At 41.3% G+C, this 23933-nt stretch overlaps 1 protein-coding gene across 3 annotated transcripts in view; it reads right to left on the bottom strand.

Annotated features, from left to right (window-relative positions):
• cerk (ceramide kinase) overlaps positions 1-20919 on the bottom strand; it is a 43128-nt gene extending 22209 nt beyond the window's left edge. For 2 of the 3 annotated variants that reach the window (XR_013933710.1, XM_080436957.1), the window contains exons 1-2: positions 20618-20919; positions 10433-10471 (exon numbers count right to left, since the gene is read on the bottom strand). Coding sequence is in view for 2 of the 3 variants with exons in the window: in XM_080436957.1 (XP_080293083.1) it covers positions 10433-10471; positions 20618-20780 (202 nt within the window). In the remaining variant the exon portion in view is untranslated. The remainder of the gene's footprint in view (positions 1-10432; positions 10472-20617) is intronic. The other variant, XM_080436958.1, reaches the window with a different exon arrangement.
• Between the last annotated feature and the right edge of the window lie 3014 nt (positions 20920-23933).

The raw sequence follows: 23933 nt of genomic DNA, 5'->3' as shown, positions 1-23933 counted from the left end.
AATGCGTTGTGAGCTTGTATGTAGATTGTAGACCGTTTATTTTTGCTATGTTTGAAAGTAGGGCTGAAGTGGTTAAGAGTTAAGACACTACTAACCACAACTAAACGGCAGAAATGACCCCAGCGCCACTTTTTTGGAAGTCGTCCAAAATGTTCCAAAAAAAGTCAAGTTCACCCAGCAGATGTCTGAAATTTCTCACACACACACACACACACACACACACACACACACACACACACACACACACACACACACACACACACACACACACACACACACACACACACACACACACACACACACACACACACACACACACACACACACACACACACACACACACACACACACACACACACACACACACACACATTTTCACCAGCCTGAGCCAAACAAGGCCCTGCTTGCACTGTATCAATTACCCCTGTCGGAGAGCTTTTTGGCCAATGAACTTTAATGTGATGAGATGGAAGCTGTAATGGAGCAATTAAGGGTTTGATTTGGGCGCTAGGCGGGTACGGCTGCAGCTATAGCTAGGGGACTGCTGGCTTAGGGGGGGGGGGGATGTGGAAGAGAGTGTATCCTGCAGGCAGAGTTGCCATATTTTGCCGGAGAGAGACAAGCAACTTGGTCTATGAAAACAAGCCAAAAGGAAGCGACTGTAGGCCACATGAGTACACACACAGGGGGTCCCCATTAAACCACTTTAACCTTATATACATCAGCTATTCTAAAATAGCCGATCTACAATCTTGAGCTTGCTATTTTCAAAAACATTTGAAGGAAAAAAAGGTGAAATATTTGGACAAATACATATTCATTTTCCTTGACATGAAAATGTTTGAGAACCACTGGTTTAAACAACATTAGGAAGATAACCAAAATACAAGCCCTAAAAAAAACCCGCAACCACCAATAGTTACAAGCGACTTTACAGAAAAACAAGCCTAAAGTCGCTTATAATATTCAGACTTGGCAACACTGAGAACAAAGGCTGGCTGCAGGTGGGATGTTATGAGGATGTGGCGATTATGAAGGTGATTTTATCATGGAGAAGGAACAATAAAGGCCCGGAATTATAACTATAAACAATGGAACAGTCAAGTGAGGACAGAGATGTTAATGGTTCATGTTTAATCTATTGTTGCAGACGTAGTTAAGGCTTTGATCACCTTCCTTTAACCCATTATGACCTGGGACGCATCTGTGTCACTTTTTGATTTGAGCTAAAAAAGCATTATTTTACACTTTGGCTATTCAAAAATAGCAGATATACAAGCTCATAGCGCGGCACCGAGTGCCGCGCTATGAGCATGTAGATCTGCTATTTTTGAAAAATCGAGAACTTTTTATTAAATTTTATAATGTTTTATAAATTTTTATTAAATTATTGTATTAAAAAAATAATATATTTATATTATTTTAAAGCGAATTCTTTTTACTCAAATCCTTGCTTCTGGGGGTCCCTGGAACAACATATTTTGAGATGGGGGTCCGTGGCCAAATACACATCATTTTGGGGGTCCTTGACATGAAAAAGATTGAGCACCACTGATATAGATATACGTTTTTTTCAGAATACAGTTGGGATTTGGAAGACATTTGTAGAATCGGCTTCAGGCCTTAAAGGGTTAAGGGTCACATTAAAAGCTTTTCTTCCTGCTGGGTTCTTTTAGGGCAGGGGTTCCCAAACAATGGACCGGGACCCATTTTTGAGTCACGGACCGATTTCTTGGCGTCATGACTCGTGAGTAATTTTTTTTTTTTAATGTTTCCCACGCACGCACACACAAAGTTTCAAAATATATTACAAAAAATTTATGCATTTCTTTTAAGAAATAGTGAAAATAGCAGATCTACAAGGCAAACTCACAATGCATCACATTGCAAACTTTTTCTACATTTCTCCCAAATTTTCTAAATGTTTTGAAAATAGTTCATCCTCAAAATGAAAAAGATTCTATGGATTATTCAACCCATGGAGACTTGAATTCATGGATTTTTTTTTGTTTTCGTCGCATTTCTAAGCGAATAATTTGATGACCGGCAGTGGTTCCGCGTTTTTTTTCTGGTGAACTATCCCTTTAACCAACCTATAATAGCGTTCGAGGACACATAACCTTGTGGAAGGTGCGGGTGGGAGATCAGATCGCCTGTTGATTCAAATCACGAGCCGCTGTCAAACACGGTCACCGTCTCGTCGTAAACACTCCATCAGTTATTATTACCGTCAACAACGTGATTATGTAAGTGTGGATGGCAGGCCCAGGCCTCCATCCACACATAAACAAACTTTAGGCACCATGGGACAGAGTTTCACTTAGCGGAAGTGAGAAAGAGAAGTTGGTGTGTGAGCCAGCTGTAGGAAGAAAAAAAGTTAAAACCCTGAGTACTTTCTAATGCCTTCTGGGGTCACTGACTCACTGTAAGTCACTGTATTTTTTTCTTTAAAAACAAAATGAGTTTTCTTTGCGATACCGAGAACTTTTACTACATTAGTTCCATTGATCCCAGCCGGAACACAGTGGATTGATTTATTATTAAAATGCTCTGAAAATGCACTTAAAATGCATGCGGCGTACTGGTTGTGTTAACCCATTAAGACCGGGAACGCATCCGTGTCATTTTAGATTTCTTTGGCTATTAAAAAAAAATAGCAGATCTATAAGCTCATAGCGCGGCACCGAGTGCGAAACTTTGTGCAAATCTTTGATTTTATATATTCTTTTAAAGCGAACATCTTTAACAAAAATCTTTGTTTCTGGGTGGTCCCTGGAACAAAGTATTTTGAGATGGGGGTCTGCGGCCAAATACATATAATTTTTGTTGTTTGGTTGCTATATCAGTGGTGCTCCAACTTTTCCCATGTCAAGGACCCCCCATCTCAAAATATTTAATAAGCAATAAGCAAATATTGGAGTGCCAGAGCCAAAAATACATTGTAAAAAAAAAAGTGCTTAGGAAGCGAGATACAGCCTTTTTCAGTAAGATGTTAAACAAGAAGTGAATGGAGCAGCAAATCTTCAAATCATCATATCTTGGGTTCTGAACATTAAAATAAATAAATAATAATAATAATAATAATAATAATAATAATACAAAATAAAAGAAAAATGTCATGACGTCGGCGACGTAATTGGCACCCTGGGCTTATAAAAACGTGACGTCGGTGACGTCAATGGCACTGAATGAGTTAAAACATTTCGCTTTAAAATATATATATATATGTATATTCAAAGATTTGCACAAATTGTCAAGATATTTAAAAAAAGCTCATAGTGCGGCACCGAGTGCCACACTATGAGCTTGTATATCTGCTATTTTTGAATAGCCAAAGAAATCTAAAATGACACGGATGCTTTCCTGGTCTTAATGGATTAAAGGTTTAATTAATTGTGCTTGGGGTGTATAATATGCATATTCTCTGTCTGTGTATTTGTCAGTTTGTTTGTATTGTCATGAAATTGTATAAAGCACTCGCCAGCCGTAAAACCATTCTAGAACTCTCACCTGCACACCCTCAAAGACATTATTTTCTGGCAATTACATGCGGCATTATCTTTTACACAATTCACACAACAGGCAACCGTTGGCTCATTATGAAAGTAAACTAAGCAGGGTAATGGTTGTCCCGAGGGGGGGCACAGGGGGCTAAGGAGTGTTTGAATGAGAAACTGCGCGGCGCGGGCCAACCTTGACAAAGCGCTAGGATACGCTCGCTGGAGAGCAATTACCTCTATCTCCAAAGGGAAGAGCAATCTGTTAGCGTTTAGGAGCGCAGGGGCTTTTTTTTATGTTGTCCTTTTAACGGTCAGGTGTTAAGAGTGAAAATGCACCTAAAAAAAAAGGGAATTAGCTTGCTTTATGGCTGTGACCTTGCTGCTGCGGCTCAGTCGAGCTTGAGGAACAGCGGACGTTGTCTTTGTCAAGAGGCCAGGACGCAAAACGGTTGGTTGTGTCACAAGAGACATCGTGAGATAAGTGCTGAATAGGAGCCTTTCTCTGTGAGACGGTACTAGTCACTGCTGTTTTGTAAGGGTACATTAATAATAGTAATAATAATACATTAAAAAATTATAATCATCATAATTAGGGTTGGGATCCAGGACCGGAGGAACCGGATCTAACATTGATGAATCGGATCACACTGACAGAGCTGGTTACACAATAATAATACCAGTGGTTCTCAAACTTTTTCATTTCAAGGACCAGCATAACTCTGAGAGTGTACAAATGGAAGCAAATTGGCCCGTGAGGGATTTGGTTCCATTTGTACACTTATACTTATATGAGTTATAAACCGGTAAGGGTCCATTTGGAACCCCCATAGGAATTATTTAAAAGGAACCATTAAGGAATCGGACTGTTAAGGAATCGGAATCGTTAAGAACCCTTCTTCTTATTCTGGCTAATTCCCATCAGGGGCTGTCATCATAACGGATCATCTGACTGTTTCCGTCTGCTTCCGTTTTCCTCATCTTCCTCGGTTACTCCAGCCACCTGCATGTCCTCTCTCACACCTCATCCACAAACCTCCTCCTGTGTGGCCTTCCTCTTCTCCTCTTGCCTGGCAGCTCTCTCCATCTTCAGCATCCTTCTCCCAATGTTCCCCTCATCCCTCCTCCGCAACATGTCCAAACCATCTCAACCTCGCCTCTCTTCTTGTATCCCCAAACCTTCTAACCTGGGCTGATCCTGTCCTTCCTTGACACTCCTAATGAGAATCGTAGCGTCGTCAATTCTGCCACCTCCAGCTCTGCCTCCTGGCAAACCAATCTACTGAGCCTAGCGTATCATCAACCAAGCAAAATTAATACATAAAAAACCCAGAATCACATTCATATTCAGGCTAAAGGTAGGGCAAGTTATTTTCTTTGTGTTAAATAGCTCTATATTCTGATAGTTACCATTGCTATATAGTGTTTGTTCAGTAACCGGGGTCTTCATCTCTCTCCAGCTCTTTATTAAAACAGAAAATGGAAGTGAAATTGGAAGTGATGACACAAAGAAATGAGCAGACAAAATTGGAACTGGAACAATGATAAATGGGTACTCTCTCCTGATTGGCTGACATTTTGTCACCTACCCGAAAATGTATTTTCTGTTTATTAAAGAGCTGGAGAGACAGGGATAACCCTGTTACTGAATAAACACTCCACAGCAATGATTACTATCAGAATATAGTGCTTTAAAGGAGGAGTTCACCCAAAAAATTACTTATTTTCTATCAATTACACACCCCATGAAGCCTTGAATCCATGGATTTATTTTAGTTTTTGTTGCATTCCTAAGACAATAATTTGATGACCGTGTGTATTTCCGGTAGGAGACACAAATAATCTACTTTGTGTATCCTACCGGATACATTAGCCGGTAGGAGACGGGAATCAAATTATTAGCTTAGGAATACGACAAAAACAAAAAAGAATCCATGGATTCAAGGCTTCATAAGGTGTGCAATTGATAGAAAATAAGTAATTTTTTGGGTGAACTCCTTCCTCCTTTAACCTTTTTACAAAAAAAAATGTTTTAACCAAACATTTTTCAGTTACCCTACCTTTAACAGGCCACAATTCTTCCTTATTACTGCACAGGCAAAGCACTGGGATGAGTCACTGACATGCGATAATAATGGCTTACATAACATAAAATAACATAACGTAGCAGAGCCTGCCTGAGGGGATGGCCTCTGTGATGCCTCCATAGCGCTTATACAATAACACACGGCACAGCATGGGTGTGGAATCGGCGGATCAAATTTTCTTGTCCACAGAGAAGGGAGAAGAGACTCATATTCTAGCAGTGCTTCACAAAGAGGCCTCTCTGTATGGTTATTTAAATACAGAGGAACTGGAGAACTGAAAAAAAAAAAAAAGACAAGAGCCCACGATCAAAGCAATGATGTAACTTTGATGGCTTTTTAAAATGACTGCATCTTTCATGCATTTAAAAAGGCAGTATGCCAATACGACTATTAGGGCCTTTCAGTTTTAATGATCGAGGCCTAGAGGAAACTATTGTACTGCCGTTTTAACCCATTCAATCCGGGGACGCGTCTCTGTCATTTTAAGATTTATTTGGCTATTCAAAAATAGCAGATATACAAGCTCATGGCGCGGCACAGAGTGCCGCACCATGAGCTTGTAGATCTACTATTTTTGAATAATCATGAACATTTGTGCAAATATTATTATACCTCAAATCTTTGCTTCTGGGGGCCCCTGGAACTAAATATTTTACAAATGTTCACTTTAAAAGGCATATTCCAAGATTTGCACAAGTGTTCACGATTTTTCAAATATAGCAGATCTAGAAGCTCATAGCGCGGCACTCACGCTGTGAGCTTGTATATCTGCTATTTTTGAATTGCCAAAGAAATCTTAAAAATGACACAAATGATGCTTTCCGCGGTCTTAAAGAGTTAAAGGGTCTACACCATGAATTTCATTTTTTTTTAACATTCAGTCATTCATTCTCATTTCAGAGATTTTCAGAATGGGCGTGTCTGAACAGGCCATTTCAGAATGGCAATGCAAGTGACATCACTTGCATTGCCATTGCATTGATGCTGGCCAGACAGAATTGCTCAGTAGCCCCCCCCTGCCCAAGAGGACGTTTTGGTATTGCAGCTGAAAGTGCTGTATAAGCCAGAGACAATTGACTTGGGATGAGTATATCTGAGTGATGATTTAGGCTCAAACCTTTTGAAAAAGGTTTGAGGGACATACACCATATGATATTAAATATCATTTTTTTTTTTAAATTCATGGTGTAGATCCTTTAAAGATACAGGAAGCCCAGTATGAAAAATGTACCTTATGAAATTGTCTCTGTCGGGTGGAAACATCACATGTCCAGAACTGTTACTTTTCAGGGTTCAAATTCAGAAGTAGCAAAAGTAGCAGATCTACAAGTTCAAAACGCATTGCGAGCTTGTGGATCTGCTATTTTTGATGCTTTTGTGTGACGCTGTAGTAATGATACTATGATCAAGTAGGGCGTTCATTTGAACAAAAAGTTACAGCAACAAAATTATCACTCCATAAGACCAAGGGACAATAACATGCCTGCTACTCTCAGAAGAACAAAACAGATTAAAAGGATAAATTGTGCCAAGGCCACGTTCGTGCTTTTATTGTGAGAGAGGGCTTAGGAGGCATTTAACTCTGCGGTTTACAGACAGCGCTGCTCACTATGAGGTAAAACCTGACACCGGCGAACTGCCCCAAGGTACCACATCCTTCTTAAAGAGAAAACTAGGTCGGGGTCAGAACAAGATACTAAAAAACAAATAGTTCAGGGAGAGATCCCTGTGCAACTCAAGTCACTCAATTTGATGAAAAGACTTAAGGTTAAAACACGTGTACCCTTAGCATCCCTCCCTATTCTGGGCCTATCGGCGAACATTCCGTGAAAAGATCAGGTCAGATCTACAAGCTAGCTAGGTCCCAGAGTAAACAAAGCACAGTATATAGGATTTAAGTGGTTAGAAGACGGGCCAAAAAGGTTTTTACTCTCGGCAGCTTGACATGGTCATAAGATTGTTCAGAATTAAAGACATATGTTTGGCATGATGCTATGCTGTAAAAAATATAAAGATAGCAATTATGACACTCACGCTAATAATTTCATCCTACTAACAGGGACACGTTTCTACTGGTTTAGAGACGTGGCATACAGGTTCTGGACTCTGCTTGGGTCCGCTGTGACGGCCCTGCCCCTCCGCCTCACTGTTGGCTAGCCGACAGCCGTGGTGATAGCCAGAGTGGAGCAGGCCGTCAGACGACCACAACTGATACCTGAGGGTTATGGGTTTGGGGGAGTATATATGGACCTCTGAAGGAACCTCTCATTCTCTCCATTTCCTCTCCAGAGGCAGGAGGCTCTGCTTGGGTTGCTACCAGGCCTGTTTGACCCTTTTTGTTTAGGTTGCCTTGCACCTTTTTATACAACACTCACACAGCACATTCCAGATGTCATCCATACACTGCAGACATGACTGATTACCGACTTGCTCACACCTCATAATGAGGTGTGAGCAAGTCAGTAATCATACCAGTTTGTTTTGACTATTGCCTTATTTATTAAATTTAGTAAAATAAAAATACATTTCAAACACTTGTGTTTGAAATGTAGTCCCTTGTATTCCCTATAGTGCATGACATCTGCGTACATTAGAAAGGCGCAACAGCGTACCTCAGCATACTGAATGCATATGCCCGGGCATGTCCGCACGAAGCTCAACGTTGGTGAACGCACGTGCCTAGCAGTCATGTACCGGCATGGCTCGGCATGAAACTGTGTCACATCCACACTGTTACAGTGGAAAGCTGTTTCAGCTGCTTCACAAGTCTGTTCAACGCTTCTCTCAGCTTCTAGAGACTGAGGAAAGTCTCACAGCTTTTGTTGCTAAAACTGAGTGGAAGAAATTAGAGCAGGGGTCTTCAACAGGGGGTCTGAGGCGCCTAGGGGGTCCTCAGAGTTACTACAGGGGGGGGGGGGGCGGGGTCTCCAAATCTTTGTGAGACGTTTGGTGTAGAGGGAAAAAAAGAGCAGACCAAGTGCAGAGCCAAGTAACGGTCAAGTTTACTAAGTATCAGGGGTTAAGGGGTTAAAGGTCTGAAAAGACACATTAACATGAATCCAACATTAGTAGAAAAAACAGAAAGCATGAATTGACCCAACACTGATGATATTGCTATCAAACAAGTCTGTTGATGAAGCCATCTATGAAAGCTTCATAAACTGTGACCAAAATGGTCACAGTCCAGAGCCCTGTTATTGGCAGGAGTACAGTACAGTATAAGCAACAATTCACAACACACATTGCACTAGAAACCAAACCACAACCACTCACAAAAGCAGACTTCTGCTGTATTTGATGTTTGAATGGGAATATAATTATTATGACTATCTATCTCTGGCCCTGGGCACTCTGTATGCCAATGAGGACACACCATGCAATTTGGGGCTTCATGCACGTTTTGAGCTTGACCGCTCGAACCGCTATATATCGTGACCAACGTCCCTAACTTTGTTTTCTCGCCCCTCGAGTCCACACCAAATCTCTTTGCTCCAAAAATAGCCGATAAGGCTCACAACATGTTTCAATGTGACACGTTGTTGTGAGCTTGTAAATCTGCTATTGTCGCCGAATGGTCACCCCCAGAATAGAGACGCTATAGGGTTCATGTGGTTTTTTCCAGTGGTTCTCAAAGTGGGGTCTGGGGATCCCCACCAGGTGTCCTGGGAGGGGGTTCCAGGGGGTCCCCAGCAAAATGTGTTCAGTACAGCATCACAATTAGTTTAACCACGTTATCCATTTATACGTTGGCTATTCAAAAATAGCAGATGTACAAGCTCACAGTGCGTCACTTCGTGCTGCGCTGCGAGCTTGTACATCTGATATCTGTTTTTATTTTGTTTTGAAAAATCTCGACAATGTTTGGAAGATTATGAATTTGTTTTGGACTTTTTTTTAAAAACACAGATCTTCTCTTCTGGGGGTCTCTGGCACAAAACGATAAATACAAAATAAAATCTAATTTCCTGCACAGACATTTCTTTCCAGGGCAGCGGTGGCTCAGGAGGTTGAGTAGTCGTCCCCTCCTGGCATGGTGTCAAAGTGTCCTTGAGCAAAGATATACTGGCACCCCTAACTGCTCCCTGGGTGCCGTTCGCTGGCCGCCCACTGCTCCCAATATTTAGGAGGGCTTAAAATGCAGAGGACAAATCCCAGGTATGAGCCAAAACAAAAATATTTGGCCGTTAAAGGAGTAGTTCACCCAAAGAAATACTTATTTTCTATCAATTACACACCCCATGAAGCATCGATTTCATGGAGATTTATTTTTTGCTTTTGTAAGCCAATAATTTGATTACTGGCGGAAAGATGCTAATGTATCCTACCGGTATCAAATTATTGGCTTAGGAATGCGACAAAAACAAAAAAATCTCAATGCTTCATGGGGTGTGTAATTGATAGAAAATAAGTCATTATTTGGGTGAACTACTCCTTGAATAAAACTTTCCCTTGTTAAAAGCTACAATCCGTATGTTTTCGTTCCTTTGTCCCATGCTCTCCCAATGGAGAGTTATAGGACAATACTGTCCTAAAGATCTAGTAATGTCCAGTTAATCCGCTATGTGCGCCCTCGGCTTCATTGACATTGTCAACCAGTCTGTGTCCTACGTACCCTGTCACCACCAGGGTCTAAATGTCTCAATGGAAGAGTAGGGGGACTTAAACTAGCATTTTATTCATTAAAATAAGTCCTGGATTGTAGCTTCTTTTTTTTTACTTCATCAAATACAGCAGACAGAAGCACTTTTCCCCACTAAAAGCAACACGCAGTTCATTCTCCACTAATAACTGCAGAGGGTTGTTATTTGACCACCAGCAGCATGGTGGTCAAATAAGGTGTTCTCCTACCTGACTCTCCTCTGCGTTGGAACCTAGCAGGGCAGAAACCTGCAGGAGAAGGGGCAATGAATGTGTTACTGTGGAAAAGAAAGGTCACTGAGCAACGAAAGGAAAACTCCTTGCATCTCCTTGACACCTGTGACCCTCCCTCCGGAGGGTTGACGACAACAACACGTCTATTTATCTACAGTAAGGACATTTTCCTTCGTCCTTCGCTCTCAGCAGTTAGACACGTCACACGTGTAGAAGAAAGGAAACCCATTTCAACTCAAGTTAAAGGCACAGTATGTAGCTTCGACCTGTGTTTATAACAACACAATATATACATTTTTTTACCCATCATCTCCCTCTATACCAGCAGATTATCACGGTTTGTTTTGTTTGCCCAAAAACGTCCCCGTCGAGGCGTCTACCAAAACAACAGTGAAAACACCAAAATACAGTGAGAGGGCAGTGTGTTTCTGCAGGTAAACACCACCACACTACTCCATTGGCTGATAATAACTGCTGGTGCAGAGGGAAATGATTGGTAAAAAAAACTATATGCATTTCTTGTTTTGTTGCGTAAACACAGGGCAAAGTTACATCCTATACCTTTAATTACATAAATCCAGTCTGCATGTGGGTGTTTGTGTGTGTTCGACTTTGATTGTCAACCACTGTTAAAGCAAGAGTAATGCTCTATGTTTAGCTGGGACTGGGCTAGGGAACAGAAGGGATAGCCAGAGTACAGCGTTGCCAGATTTTGCGAGAGAATAAGGCAACCAGGTCTGTGAAAACTAGCCCAAATAGAAGAGACTAGGCTAAGGCATATTTGAAAATAGCCAATCTACAAGCTCACAACGCGTCGTTGTGAGCTTGTAGATCGGCCATTTTCCAAAAAAAATATATATACAGGAAATCTGGAATATCTTTGAAACTTTGTACAACACAAATCTTGTATGGGGGGGGGGGGGGTCCATGGCACAAAATATTTCAGATGGGGGGTCAGCGGACAAATACATATTAATCTGTGGATCCTTGCCATGAAAATGTTTCAGATCCACTGGTTTTAACATCATTAGGAAACAAGCATACACTTCAGAAACAAGCCCGCCCCACCCCCCCCAAAATAAAGTGACTTTACAGAAAAACAAGCCCAAAGTCGCTTATATTAAGCAGAGATGGCAACACTGCCAGAGTACTGGGAAAGAAAGCAATATGCAAAATGCCAGCACTGAAAGGCAGTAAACTCAAAAACATGCAAACCGAGCCTGTTAGATAAAAGTGCCACGTGTTCACCTTTTGACTGAATGCTGCCGGCTCTCGTCCAAGGTCTTGAAAGATATATTTCTGTTCAGCCTTCGGCACCTCACTTCATCTTTCTTTGTGTTTGCTGTTTGATTTGAGCCCCCGCAGCGTCTATTTATATTAAACATGTATTGTTGAACAGGAATTGAGTGGCAGCGCCATTTAATCCAGAAATTTCAATTATGGGGTGAGACCTCGGGGTCGTGTTACTCCTCTCAGTCAGAGAATGATCTTTCACAAAAAAAAGAATCTAAGAGAAATCAATTATGCCCCGGGGCTTCACGGTAAACGACAAAAAAAAGAAAGGAAAGGTTATTTTATCGCAAACCTCCATTTCCCTTCTCATCTGTGGAGGTGATTATTTCACTAAAGGTCCTTGGAATTGCCTCATTTTGAGAGATTTCTCCCATTTTATAGGCTTGTGATCAGCCCAGATATATCTCTAGCTGAACATTGCTGCCTCTCAGCTTCGGAGATGAATTGGCTTCAGTCCAAAGCCCATATATCGGGGAAATAAACGGGGGAGAAAAGCCTGACAACTTCAGATGCTAGATAGTGTGGGCCAGCGAAATGAAGTAACATGACACACAGATAAGCTAGCGGTAGGGTAAATGACTATTTATCTTTGAGGCATGTCGTTGTATGTTATCGGGTAGAAACCTTGTATCTCCATATTTCAAAAGTCGGTATTTCAGAAGAAGGTATTAAGAAGAGCTTGTGACAAAATAATAACTACATTGCACCCATTGGAACACAGTTTATTTTTTGTCCATTTCCTGAATAGTAACGTTTTTGGACATACAAGGTTTCCACCCGACAGCGACGATAGAGTCCACATGCAGCTCCATTACCCAGGGAATGACAGGATAATTACAGTTGTGTTATGATAACTGTAAATCCACTGCCCATAGCCATCATCTCAATGGAGGTGACTCACAACATTATATAAAGTGTATAATGCTACTGTGTGCATCTGAGACAACAGTCCACGGTGTTGTTTAGTCACAAATTCACAATGATAGCTCAAAGATGACTCAATATAGGCCTATCTACCATTAGAAAAAACATTAAAATGTCATGTAGCGCCAGGCTACCCCAATTTGCTGTGGTGGCTATTGTTGAACTTTGCAAATTGTAGTATTTTTCCCAAAAATCATAAGTGACAACTCCTTTTAAAGAAAATAATACTGTCTGACATAGGCTAATCATAATACTATGACAAATCAGACCCCATATATTAACCACGGTGACCCTATTTTGAGCAAATCTTTCCAGCAATTATTGTTTTCCCCTAAAACTATTCTCGACTTACAAAAGTAGTGAAAATGACTCATCTACAAGCACACAACACAGTACTCTATGGGACAAGTTGTGAGCTTGTAGACAGGCTGTTTTAAGTGGGTAAAGATATATGGATTAATGAACATTAAAAGATTTCTCTTTCTTCGAAACGGAGTGTTTTCTTATGTTAACAGTTTGTCCGATTATCCAAACCATGCATAACACGCAAGATAATCTCTAATAAAAGCCTTTGAAACCAACTCAGTTTTAGGAGTTGACATGAGCATTTCTACAATTGGTGGAAGACCACAGGCTGCTGTTTTGCTAATAAGTTCTCAAACTGTTTTTTTATTTATTTCAAGGACCCCCAGTTTGGTGTTCATTAGGCCACAGACCCCCATAACTCTCAAAGTGTACAAATGGACCCTTACGGGTCCATTTGGTTCCATTTGTACACTCTGAGAGTTACAGACCCACAAGGGTCCATTTGGTTCCATTTATTGTGTACACTGTCAGAGTTACAGACCCACAAGGGTCCATTTGGTTCCATTTATTTTGTACACTGTCAGAGTTACAGACCTATAAGGGTCCATTTGGTTCTCAAGGACCCCTGGGAGTCCCCGAACCGCACTCTGAGAACCACTGCTATATAAGGAAGCACTTCTTCTACGCATCATTGTTCTCTTGCCCATGTTCGTGTACACATAGCCTCCTATGCCCTATGACACGTCATGTGACCTGACAGTCATCAGGATATGGGTCAATCTAATGATCAAATATTCATGGGGCTTTAGAAAGAAACACCAACAAGGAGCGTGGCAGTGGAGCATGTAGGTTCAAGTGCTCATCACACTAGGTTAGTGTTCCAGTACAGCTATACCGGCACTCAACGACTCAACGACTCATTTACCCCACAAGTGGTGCTTAACCTATAATAACTTCACTACACTGGCATCCTGTTACATTTATACTGCGTGGCTGCTGCTGCCTGAAGTTATATTTGTCATATCTGTGCCCCATGCAATTTTAATTTACAGTCTAAAAAGTATTAAAAAATATATATATATTATTATTAATATGTTTCAATGTCTAATGTAAAACACTATTAAATTGTTAATCGCAATTATTGGTATGACAATCAAGCGTCAATTAGAATTTCATGATTGTAACAGCCTTTAATGCCCACATTCCTGTTTGATTGATTGATTGAAAACAGTTTGCAAAAAGCACAGAATGAGAGACAGTTATACAATAATGCTAAAAGGATAACACAAAAAGGCCTGAGGGCTTGTTTCCACGGTGGTCCTGTGTATTCGATTAATCAAGAGTGTCCTTGTACAGTATGTGCCAGTATGTCAGTCTGCAGCTTATCTCACAACCACTACAGCCATCAGCGCCAAGTGTCCTGCCCTCGCTGCCAGCAGGCCAAGGAAGTCAATCTAATTGTGGTTTTCTCACGACCGCAAGAAAAAAAATGTGAGGAGCACAATGGGCCCGGTTGTGACTGTAATGCTGGAATGTCTTTTTAACAGTTGTGCTCATTGTTACAATTTAAGCATTGAGCAGCTTATCCAGAGCTTGGAGTATAAGCTGTATGAACCCTCCAAGTGCTACACAAATAAAAAAGAGTTGGCACCTCGATGTAACGTTTCCTGTTTTGTCCAAAATGTAAAAAAAAAAAAAAAAAATAGAAAATGTAAGTAATGTAAAGTGTATGATGTGAACATGCACAGTACTATCATCATTAGACCTAAATTTACCCTTCAACTTATTGTTTATGCCCAACATGATTGGATGTACAGGTTTTGTAGCAATTTGTAGAAATTTTAGACATTCATTGTGAAAAGTGCAATCATGTTCTTATCATGTATACTTTATATTATTTAAGACCGTTTTCTTTTTTTTCTCTGTTTTGACCAAATACACTATTTTACATCGAGGTGCCCACTCTTCCTTAGCTTAAGCTCCTTACACACTGGGGGCGTTTTTTTCATGCGAATACGTTTTTTTTTAAAACCTTATAAAGTCAAAGCAAGCTTCCATGGAGCGAAAAAGCGTCTTTTAATTATTCGGAACGAGTCCGAATTTTGCGTATATTCGCATAATCGCGGTGTGTAATGACCTTTACTGTTACTGCAGGTAAAGATCAAACCCAGCATGTGTCAACTGTCAACCAAACATGCATCTACACAATGTCTGTCTGTAGGTAGCATCTAAATTGGGATCCAGACAAGTGCACCCATTTTGGGTACACATACATTTTCATTGGTGTGCTCCAGTGTTCCATTTTAGGCTGAACCTCTGACGTTTCTCTCTCAGTCTTCCTTGTTGTGTAAACTGGTGAGACTAATTCTAGCCGACCACAGACAAAAAGGAGATCAAAACGATTTGGGAGTTTTGGTGTGGAAACAGACATGGCCTCTCACAGAGCTGACCTTTGAATAGTTGCACGAGCTCAGGCATGACCATTTTTAAACGGATACTTAAGTGTGTGTGTGTGTGTGTGTGTGTGTGTGTGTGTGTGTGTGTGTGTGTGTGTGTGTGTGTGTGAGATTGAGGGCCATTTTCCTGGTCCTTGGAATTGAGTTAAACATGATTTATACTTAGTTGCATGCCAGCGTCATGCACCGAAACATAGCTGATCTACAAGCTGACAACGTGTTACACAGTGTCAGAGTGGCGAACGGGCCTTTTGCGTGTTGTTGAAGGCAAGGGGCCGGGGGGGGGGCGGGGCTGGTGACGCCTCTAGTTACTGCGTCACATCCTGGACGGATAGCCCCGCCCACACCAAGCGAGGGGCAGACAGGCACAGACGCATCGCGGCACAGATGGCTGTGTGGTTGACGGACAACGGATGCACGCTTATGAGAAACAGTTGCGTGCATTAGCGCAAGATGAGGATCAAGGAAACATTGAGTCTAAATGTCCAGTTTGCTAATTCACTATTACTACGACTACTTTTGTATTTTACATTTTTAATTTCTCTAAATAAAGAAAACATGAGAAACAGTTGCGTGCATTAGCGCAAGATGAGGATCAAGGAAACATCGAGTCTAAATGTCCAGTTTGCTAATTCACTATTACTACGACTACTTTTGTATTTTACATTTTTAATTTCTCTAAATAAAGAAAACATTTGGGTTGATGGTTCACATAGCAAAGTGTTGATATTTAATTAGAAAGGCAGAGAATATTTGTCATTGTGCTTCAATTCCAAAGGTGCTTTATTTTCAAACAAGCAGCAATCTTTTGCAGTCACTTTTGGGACAATTAGCAGCATTTCTTCGCAAGTTAAAAGTTAGTGCAAGAATCACACAAAAGTATCAAACTTGTACAAAATACATCACTGCAAACAGATATATACACATGTTTTTGTTTTAAAAGTGCTCAAATACATCACTGCAAACAGATATATACACACACGTTTTTGTTTTAAAAGTGCTCACTCTTTGGATGGGAGCAATTGCTCTCCACAGCAATCTTTTGCAGTCACTTTTGGGACAATTAGCAGCATTTCCCCTATACTTAATAACACTTTTGGGACAATTGCAACAAATGTTGCATACATGCAAGTGCAAACTTAATTTAGCTTTTTAGCATATAAAAACTGTACATACAAATAGCACACATGCAAGTTAAAAGTTAGTGCAAACATGCAACAATCACACAAAAGTATCAAACTTGTACAAAATACATCACTGCAAACAGATATATACACATGTTTTTGTTTTAAAAGTGCTCAAATACATCACTGCAAACAGATATATACACACATGTTTTTGTTTTAAAAGTGCTCACTTCTTTGGATGGGAGCAATTGCTCTCCACAGAATCAGCTAGTCTGTGGTGTGCCAACCTAGGTGTGCTCATGCCATAAGAGTGATCAAGTGATAGTAGTGCGTCAATACCACTACTTTGTGGCATTGACCCACCGCCCGGCAGACGCCTCTTGGACCTGGATGGGTCTTTTCGGCGGTTAGGCGTTCCTGGCTGACATTTAATCATTTTGCCTGATCGCGTCGCTGCTCGTCGGATTGCCCTTGCTCTTACGGCCCCGCCCCCCCCCCGGCCCCTTGCCTTCAACAACACGCAAAAGGCCCGTTCGCGTCAGAGTGACGCGTTGTCAGCTTGTAGATCTGCTATTTTTCGGCGTAAGGCTTACAAAATTTTTTAAATATTCCATTAAAATAATATCTCTGTTGTTAAATGTTGAGGTCCTCACAAGCTACAAGCTCACAATGCTGATCTACAAACCAGTAGATCTGCTATTTTGGGCGTCTGTTCACCTCAGAATAAGGATGCTACAGTAGGTGGCCAGTGACTTTGACCAGTTTCACTTTCAAAACCTTTGCAGCATGCATGTCACACAAAAAGAATGCAATGTGTTTTGTTGATATAACAAGTTGGTTCATATAGAGTCCTATCCACAAATCCACCATTTAACTTCCACAATCCACATTATCAAAAACCATTGGTGTTGTGTGCTGGATTCTGTTTGTGTGACATGCATGATGCATAGGTTTTGAAAGTGAAACTGGTCAAAGTCACTGGCCACCTACTGTATATGGTTCATGTCATGGGTTAATAAGGGAGGGTAATCAGCAGGCCATCTGCTGCCCTTTGGTTGACACTAATGCTGATCACAGGACTTCCCTGGAAATGTCAAAGTGTCGTGACAACTGGAGAAATGTCACCACAGCATGTGACAATCATGATGATAACAGGTGGGAGGCTTGGATGAAATTGTATTCCATTACTATACTATACTATATCGCGGTTGTGTAATGCATACCGCAGTGTCGAGTTCATAACAGAGATTATAATAATAATCATTATTATTTTATTTCATTCAAAACAACTTTTTTGGGGAGATACCGCCATACCGTCGGTAAACAGTGATATATTACGTGATAACTAATATAACTAACTTTGTACATATAGTGTTTATTTGTTGATGACATGTATTATTGTGTTAAATTGGTATACTATGTTTGATGAATTGAATACATAGGACCACAATGGAAACACGTCCCCAGGACTTTTTTTGTGATATCCTTTTAGCCTAAATGTCTTACTGTACCACGTGCTGATTACATTTCTGACTAATTAAGCATTCAATCAATCAATCAAAATGAATGTGCAAAAAACATGAATTAGATCTACCTGCATTATAGGAGCGTTTCAAAGAGAAACCTCATAAGACACTGGATCTTTTTTACAGGTTTTACAAAATAAGCATCCTCTTGTGTGAAACACTATCCGTGTTAATAATCCTCAATCTAAGTCAAACATTAACTCCTGGACTTTGAATTGCCACCAGACCAGGGCATATAAAGTTTAGCTTAATCCCGCGCTCATGCTTTCTTTTGAACATTTACTGTGGCAAATACTACATGAGCCTGTATAAAAAGCTAATCCTCTTAAGTTCATGACAGTTCATGATTGTGATTTAAGGCTTTAATTGTCAAGTTGGGTTGATGACAGAATTATATACGAGGACCATAAAATACCTCAACCCGGCCCTGTAACATTTTATATTAAACTCCTTTTACAATTCAATGTTTCTCCCTGTTGTAGCCTATATCATCTCTATTTATATAAACCAGCCCTGAAACATACAGGCTAGACAGGAGACCGAAGATTATTGTTATGTATTTGTTTGTTTAATTATTGTATTTTACTATTACAATAAACAATGAGAATAGGCCTATGAATGTTATTTTTCTTATGTTGTCCATAAAGTAGAGAATTCTATATTATACACCCAGCCCTGCCTGATTTGAATAATATTCAAAACAGTTACTTTGCATTGTGTGCCCTGGCTGTCAGTGAGTCATAATAAATAGCCTAGAAAATGCTTGCATTGCTGGAAGGGGGTAGGGGGTCGAATGTTGTTACATTCCTACAGCTCGACACGTGTGCGACCCCTCCACCCCGCATGGCATGGATAACAGGTTCTTACAGACACGCTGCAGGCCCATATCTTCTACTGCATGCATGATAATAATGATGATGATCATAATGATGGGATAGCTGTCTGCCAATGTCAACAAGGCCACCCTCTTCCTTACATGGAGGCAGACAGATAATCTCTTACATAAGGACACCGTAGGAGCTACAACAGACAGACTGCGTACATACAGACAGACTGTATGATTCAGTAACGTTAGCCTTGGATCAAGACTATCGTAGATGTTTTGTTTTTTTTTATCGATTTTGACATTTGCATATCTAATGAATACGAAAGTAAAAATCAGACTTGATAAAAATGCATATATGACAGTCTTGATCCAAGGCTACTCGTAGGCCTACTACTGTATACGCAGGCAGCCCCCGAATGTTATGAATGAACTGGACTGTACCAGCAGCATCATATAAAAGGGACAGCGCTTTATTTACCTATCCAATCCAGCATAGCATACGTAGTAGGCTACTGTACGCAAGAACCACGCTAAACTTAATATTTAAATCCCCATGAGCATCTCACGAAGGTGTCGCAGCAAAAGAACGGATCTACAAGGTTTTAGCTTGTAGATCAGTTCTTTTTTTAGGGGTCACATGAACAACAAGCGACACTTCTGCCTTTGCGTCGCTACATTGTGTTCATGCGCACGATGACAAAGTAGCGGATCAACAAAGGGATGTTGTTGTTGCTAGATTGTATCCTCATGGCTGCTGCTGCTGCTCGGCCTCACGGTGCAGAGTCAATATAGTCACACTGATCACCATAACAATACATCATACGAATAATTTACTGAGTCTAAACGGGTGGGAGACCCCCAACCGGACAGCCAGGGTTCATAACAATATATAGCTCTGGTCCAGAGGGGGTGCTCCTTCCATTCCGACATCTCACCACTCCGACTAGTGGCTTCCGCGTGCGGTTATGGTTAGGGTTAGGGTTAGGTATAGGGTTCGTCAACGTCGGAAAGGCGACATGTCGGAAAGGAGAAATGCACCCGGTCCATAGCGTTAGAAGGAGTTCTCCTTAACGCTATGGCACTTTCAAGCCGTTGCCCGCACACCCCCGGTAGCGGAGCCTCTCGTCTCTAGTAAAAATAAAGAATACGCTTTCGCTACTCACCAAAACAAAGACGGTTTTAAGATGTTGAACGCCTACTTTCCTCAGTGGGAACACTCTGATCCCCACCTCACGTCTAAAATACACTTTTTGGCCAGAAACAGAAAATATTTCACCGGATGGAAAAATGTTTTAGTTGCTCCACTGCGCCCCCTACAGATCTGGATAATGGAAAAATCCCATTGACCGGATCTGTAGGGGGCGCACTGGAGTGACTAAAACGTGTTTCCATCCGGAGGATTATTTCGCATTTTGGTCAAAATGTGTATTTTAGACGTGAGGTGGAGGGTTCCCGAGTGTTGCCACTAAGGAAAGTAGGCGTTCAACATCTTAAACCCGTCTTTGTTTTGGTCAGTAGCGAAAGTGTGTCTTTTATTTTTTAACTAAAGAAGAGAGGCTGCGCAGCCTGCGCCACGGCGGGTGTCCAGGCAGCGGCTCGAGAGTACCATAGCGTTAAAGGAGAACCCCTTCTAACGCTACGGACCAGAGCTAAACAATAATCATCATCATCATAATAATAATACTAAATAATAGACATCTTACTGAGTCGGAACGGGTGGTAGATCCCTCCGGACAGACGTCTCTTCTTCCCGGACGGAGGCAGCTCCTTCCAGGTCATTGACACCGGGCTGAGGCAGACGGAGAACAGGCTGCTCTTCAGATGCATCTGAGAGGATAAGAGCTTCTGTTGTTGTTGTTTCTCCATCACAGACAGACAGACAGGGACCAGACAGACAGGACTAGGTGTTATCTCCTTCTCGGCATGTCTTTGTTTTTCAGTGCTGCTGCTGCTGTTGATGAGGAGCCATGGAGCAGACTAGAGCCCATAGACAATGCTGCTACCGTTCGTTCGTTCACTCACTCACTCAGATCAGAGCATATTCATTGGATAGCGGTCTCTCTCTTCATTCAGGATGTGGGAGGGGCTACTGAGAATGTGCGTGTTGCGTCATCACGTCGTCGCCCCGAGGTGTTAGTATCATCGTCACTGATGGTGGGGGCGGTAGGGTGACCACCTCCAGACAGGTCCATTGAGGGACAGATTAACCCGTTTCGCGGGACATCGCGGGACGCATGCACGCGCGCGCAGCGCACGTGCATGCGGACCACTCCCGCGCGCGCGCGAAGCGCGCGCGCGAAATTTTTTTGCGGTTCTGGGCGGATTGGGTTCGTTTTTTTCGCGGTTCTGGGCGGATTGGGTTCGTTTTTTTTCCCGTTTTTGGTTTCTTTACTTTGGTTTTAGGGTTAGGATTAGATATAAGAGGGTATTGCAAGTTAACTTAAAAATGTAATGAACTTTTTTTTTTTTTTATAAAATAAAATCTTTTTTTTTTTTTTTTTTCCATAACTTTGATTTTCGGGACATTGCCCTGCTTGTGCGGGACGCGGGACAGAGGGTCCAATTTCGGGACTGTCCCGCGAATTTCGGGACGGGTGGTCACCCTAGGGGCGGGGCGGTATCTGGAAGGACAGAGAGTTATTTACAGTCAATCAATATTAACCAATATTTATTTCAGACTCTAATAGGTACATTTTGATTATTATCACAAAACACACCTACCACTTCATCCCTATTTCGGCCATTTGAAAATAGCAGACAGATACGCATTTTCAAATTATTATTTTATACATTTGAACTTTTATACTATTTTATACATTCTGCACAATGAGTACTTTTACTTTTGGTACTTTGAGTATATTTTGATTCCGATACTTTTACTCAAGTACATTTTGAATACGGGACTTCTACTTGTGTATCTACATGTGAGTACTTCTTCCATCACTGCTAACAAAAAACACACACAGACACGCTCTCCAACATCTCCAGAAACAAGAAGACTATACCTAATGCTGCTCTTCTTGGTTAAAGACAGTCATTATAATTTCATTTTTCTAGTCCTTCAACCTCGTCATAAAACTGTGCATCAGATTCCTGAGGACAGCATCTAGAGTGGGAGCACCACTGTTCACCAACAATCTGCTGGAACATGTCCACCTCAGGAGCCTCAGCAGGATTCTGAGGGCATCATTAGGCCCTATACGCCACCCGCATGTCAGGATATAGGACTCAGGGACAGGTAAAGGACCTGTTGTGATTTCGGTTGACCAACCACCATGTGTTCCCCTATGAGCAGTGGTGTAAAGTAACTAAGTACATGTACTCAAGTACTGTACATAAGTACAATTTTGAGGTATTTTTACTTTAATGGAGTACTTCCAATGTTCAGTACTTTTACTTCTACTCCACTACATCTCAGAGGCAAATATTGTACTTCTACTCCACTACAATTGGAAGAAAAAAAAATATATTTGCAGATATAAATGAAAATGATAAAACATACATTAACCACTTTAGCCCTATTTTATACCTAGGCTATTTGAAAATAGCAGATCTACAAGCTCACAACGAGTCGCATTGTGACGCGTTGTGAGCTTGTATATCTGCTATAACATTTTAGTATCCTTTTACTTTTGGTACTTTTGTATATTTTGTTTTGATGCCAATACTTTTGTACTTTTACTCAAGTAACATTTTGAACACAGGCCTTTTACTTGTAACAGAGTATTTCTACATTGCAGTATTGATATTTTTACTTAAGTAGAAAATGTGAGTACTTTTTCCACCACTGCCTATGAGTCTCCATCATTCTAAGGGGTGCTGAGTGAGGTTTCAGTTGAGTGGAGAACCAGATGACACCAGGCCGTATCACACTACTGTACAAGTTCTGAAGTTTAACACACACATAGAGAATATATGTCAGTATTGGACAGTGGACACATGACGTGACCAGAAGATATGAGACAAGGACAAGAACAGAATGGATAGGAATAGAACATGCATCTTGTATCATGGTGCACAGACGTCAGTCTCTTTGATAAAGTGGTTGATGGTCATCGATTAGCATTGATTAGCATTGATTAGCATTGATTAGCTCCATCTAAAAAGTCATGGAAAAAATAGTCTACGAACAGGTCGATAAGTATATCTTGCAGAGAAAAAGGGAGAGAGCAAGTGGTGGAAGTAAACGGCACCCAGTCCCCTCCCCTCCCAGTGACTTGTGGTGTTCCGCAAGGAAGTATACTAGGACCTTTACTGTTCCTGATATATGTGAACGATATGTCTTCTGCTTGCGACTGCAAACTGTTCCTGTTCGCAGATGACTCGGCTCTTCCGGTCTCGGACAGGGACAGGCTGCAGGTTGAGAAAACTCTCAGCACTGAACTCAACAAGATCTGTATCTGGCTCTCCGACAACAAACTATCATTACACCTGGGTAAAACTGAATCCATCCTCTTTGGGTCCAGGTCTAAACTTAGCAAGGCTGAGAGTTTCACGATCAAAGTGGGTGATGATGTTATCACAAGAAAGGAGGAAATTACCTACCTGGGTTCCATCTTGGAGGCAAACCTCTCCGGTAACAAAAACGCCGAAAGATTGATCAAAAAGGTCAACCAAAGAATACGCTTTTTGTACAGGATTGGACGTCTAGTCAGTAAGAGTACTCTGAAGATTCTTGCAGGGGCCCTCATTCAAGGTTATTACGATTATGCATGCTCCTCATGGTATCACAACACCTCCAAGGCGTTAATGAAGTCCACGATCATAACACCAGAGGCAGCTCCACGAATCATGTTCAACCCAGATTTGGCACAACAAAGGGAATGAACTCGTTCTCATGCTATTCATCAAAAATGTGGAATGCCCTACCAAAAGGAGTAAAGGAGTGTAAAACCCTACTCACTTTCAAAACTGCCCTAAAGATACACCTTCAGGAGGCTGCAATTCGAAAATGGCCCCTGTCTAAGTCTTAACCTACCCCCCCCCCTCCCCTTTTTTTTCTTCTCTTGTACATATTTT

The sequence above is a fragment of the Gymnoscopelus braueri genome, assembly GCF_963280865.1.
Source record: "Gymnoscopelus braueri genome assembly, chromosome: 9".
NCBI classification, from domain to species: Eukaryota; Metazoa; Chordata; class Actinopteri; order Myctophiformes; family Myctophidae; genus Gymnoscopelus; species Gymnoscopelus braueri.
Note: the sequence above shows the minus strand (reverse complement) of the source record. Positions and strands in the feature narration are given on the sequence as shown.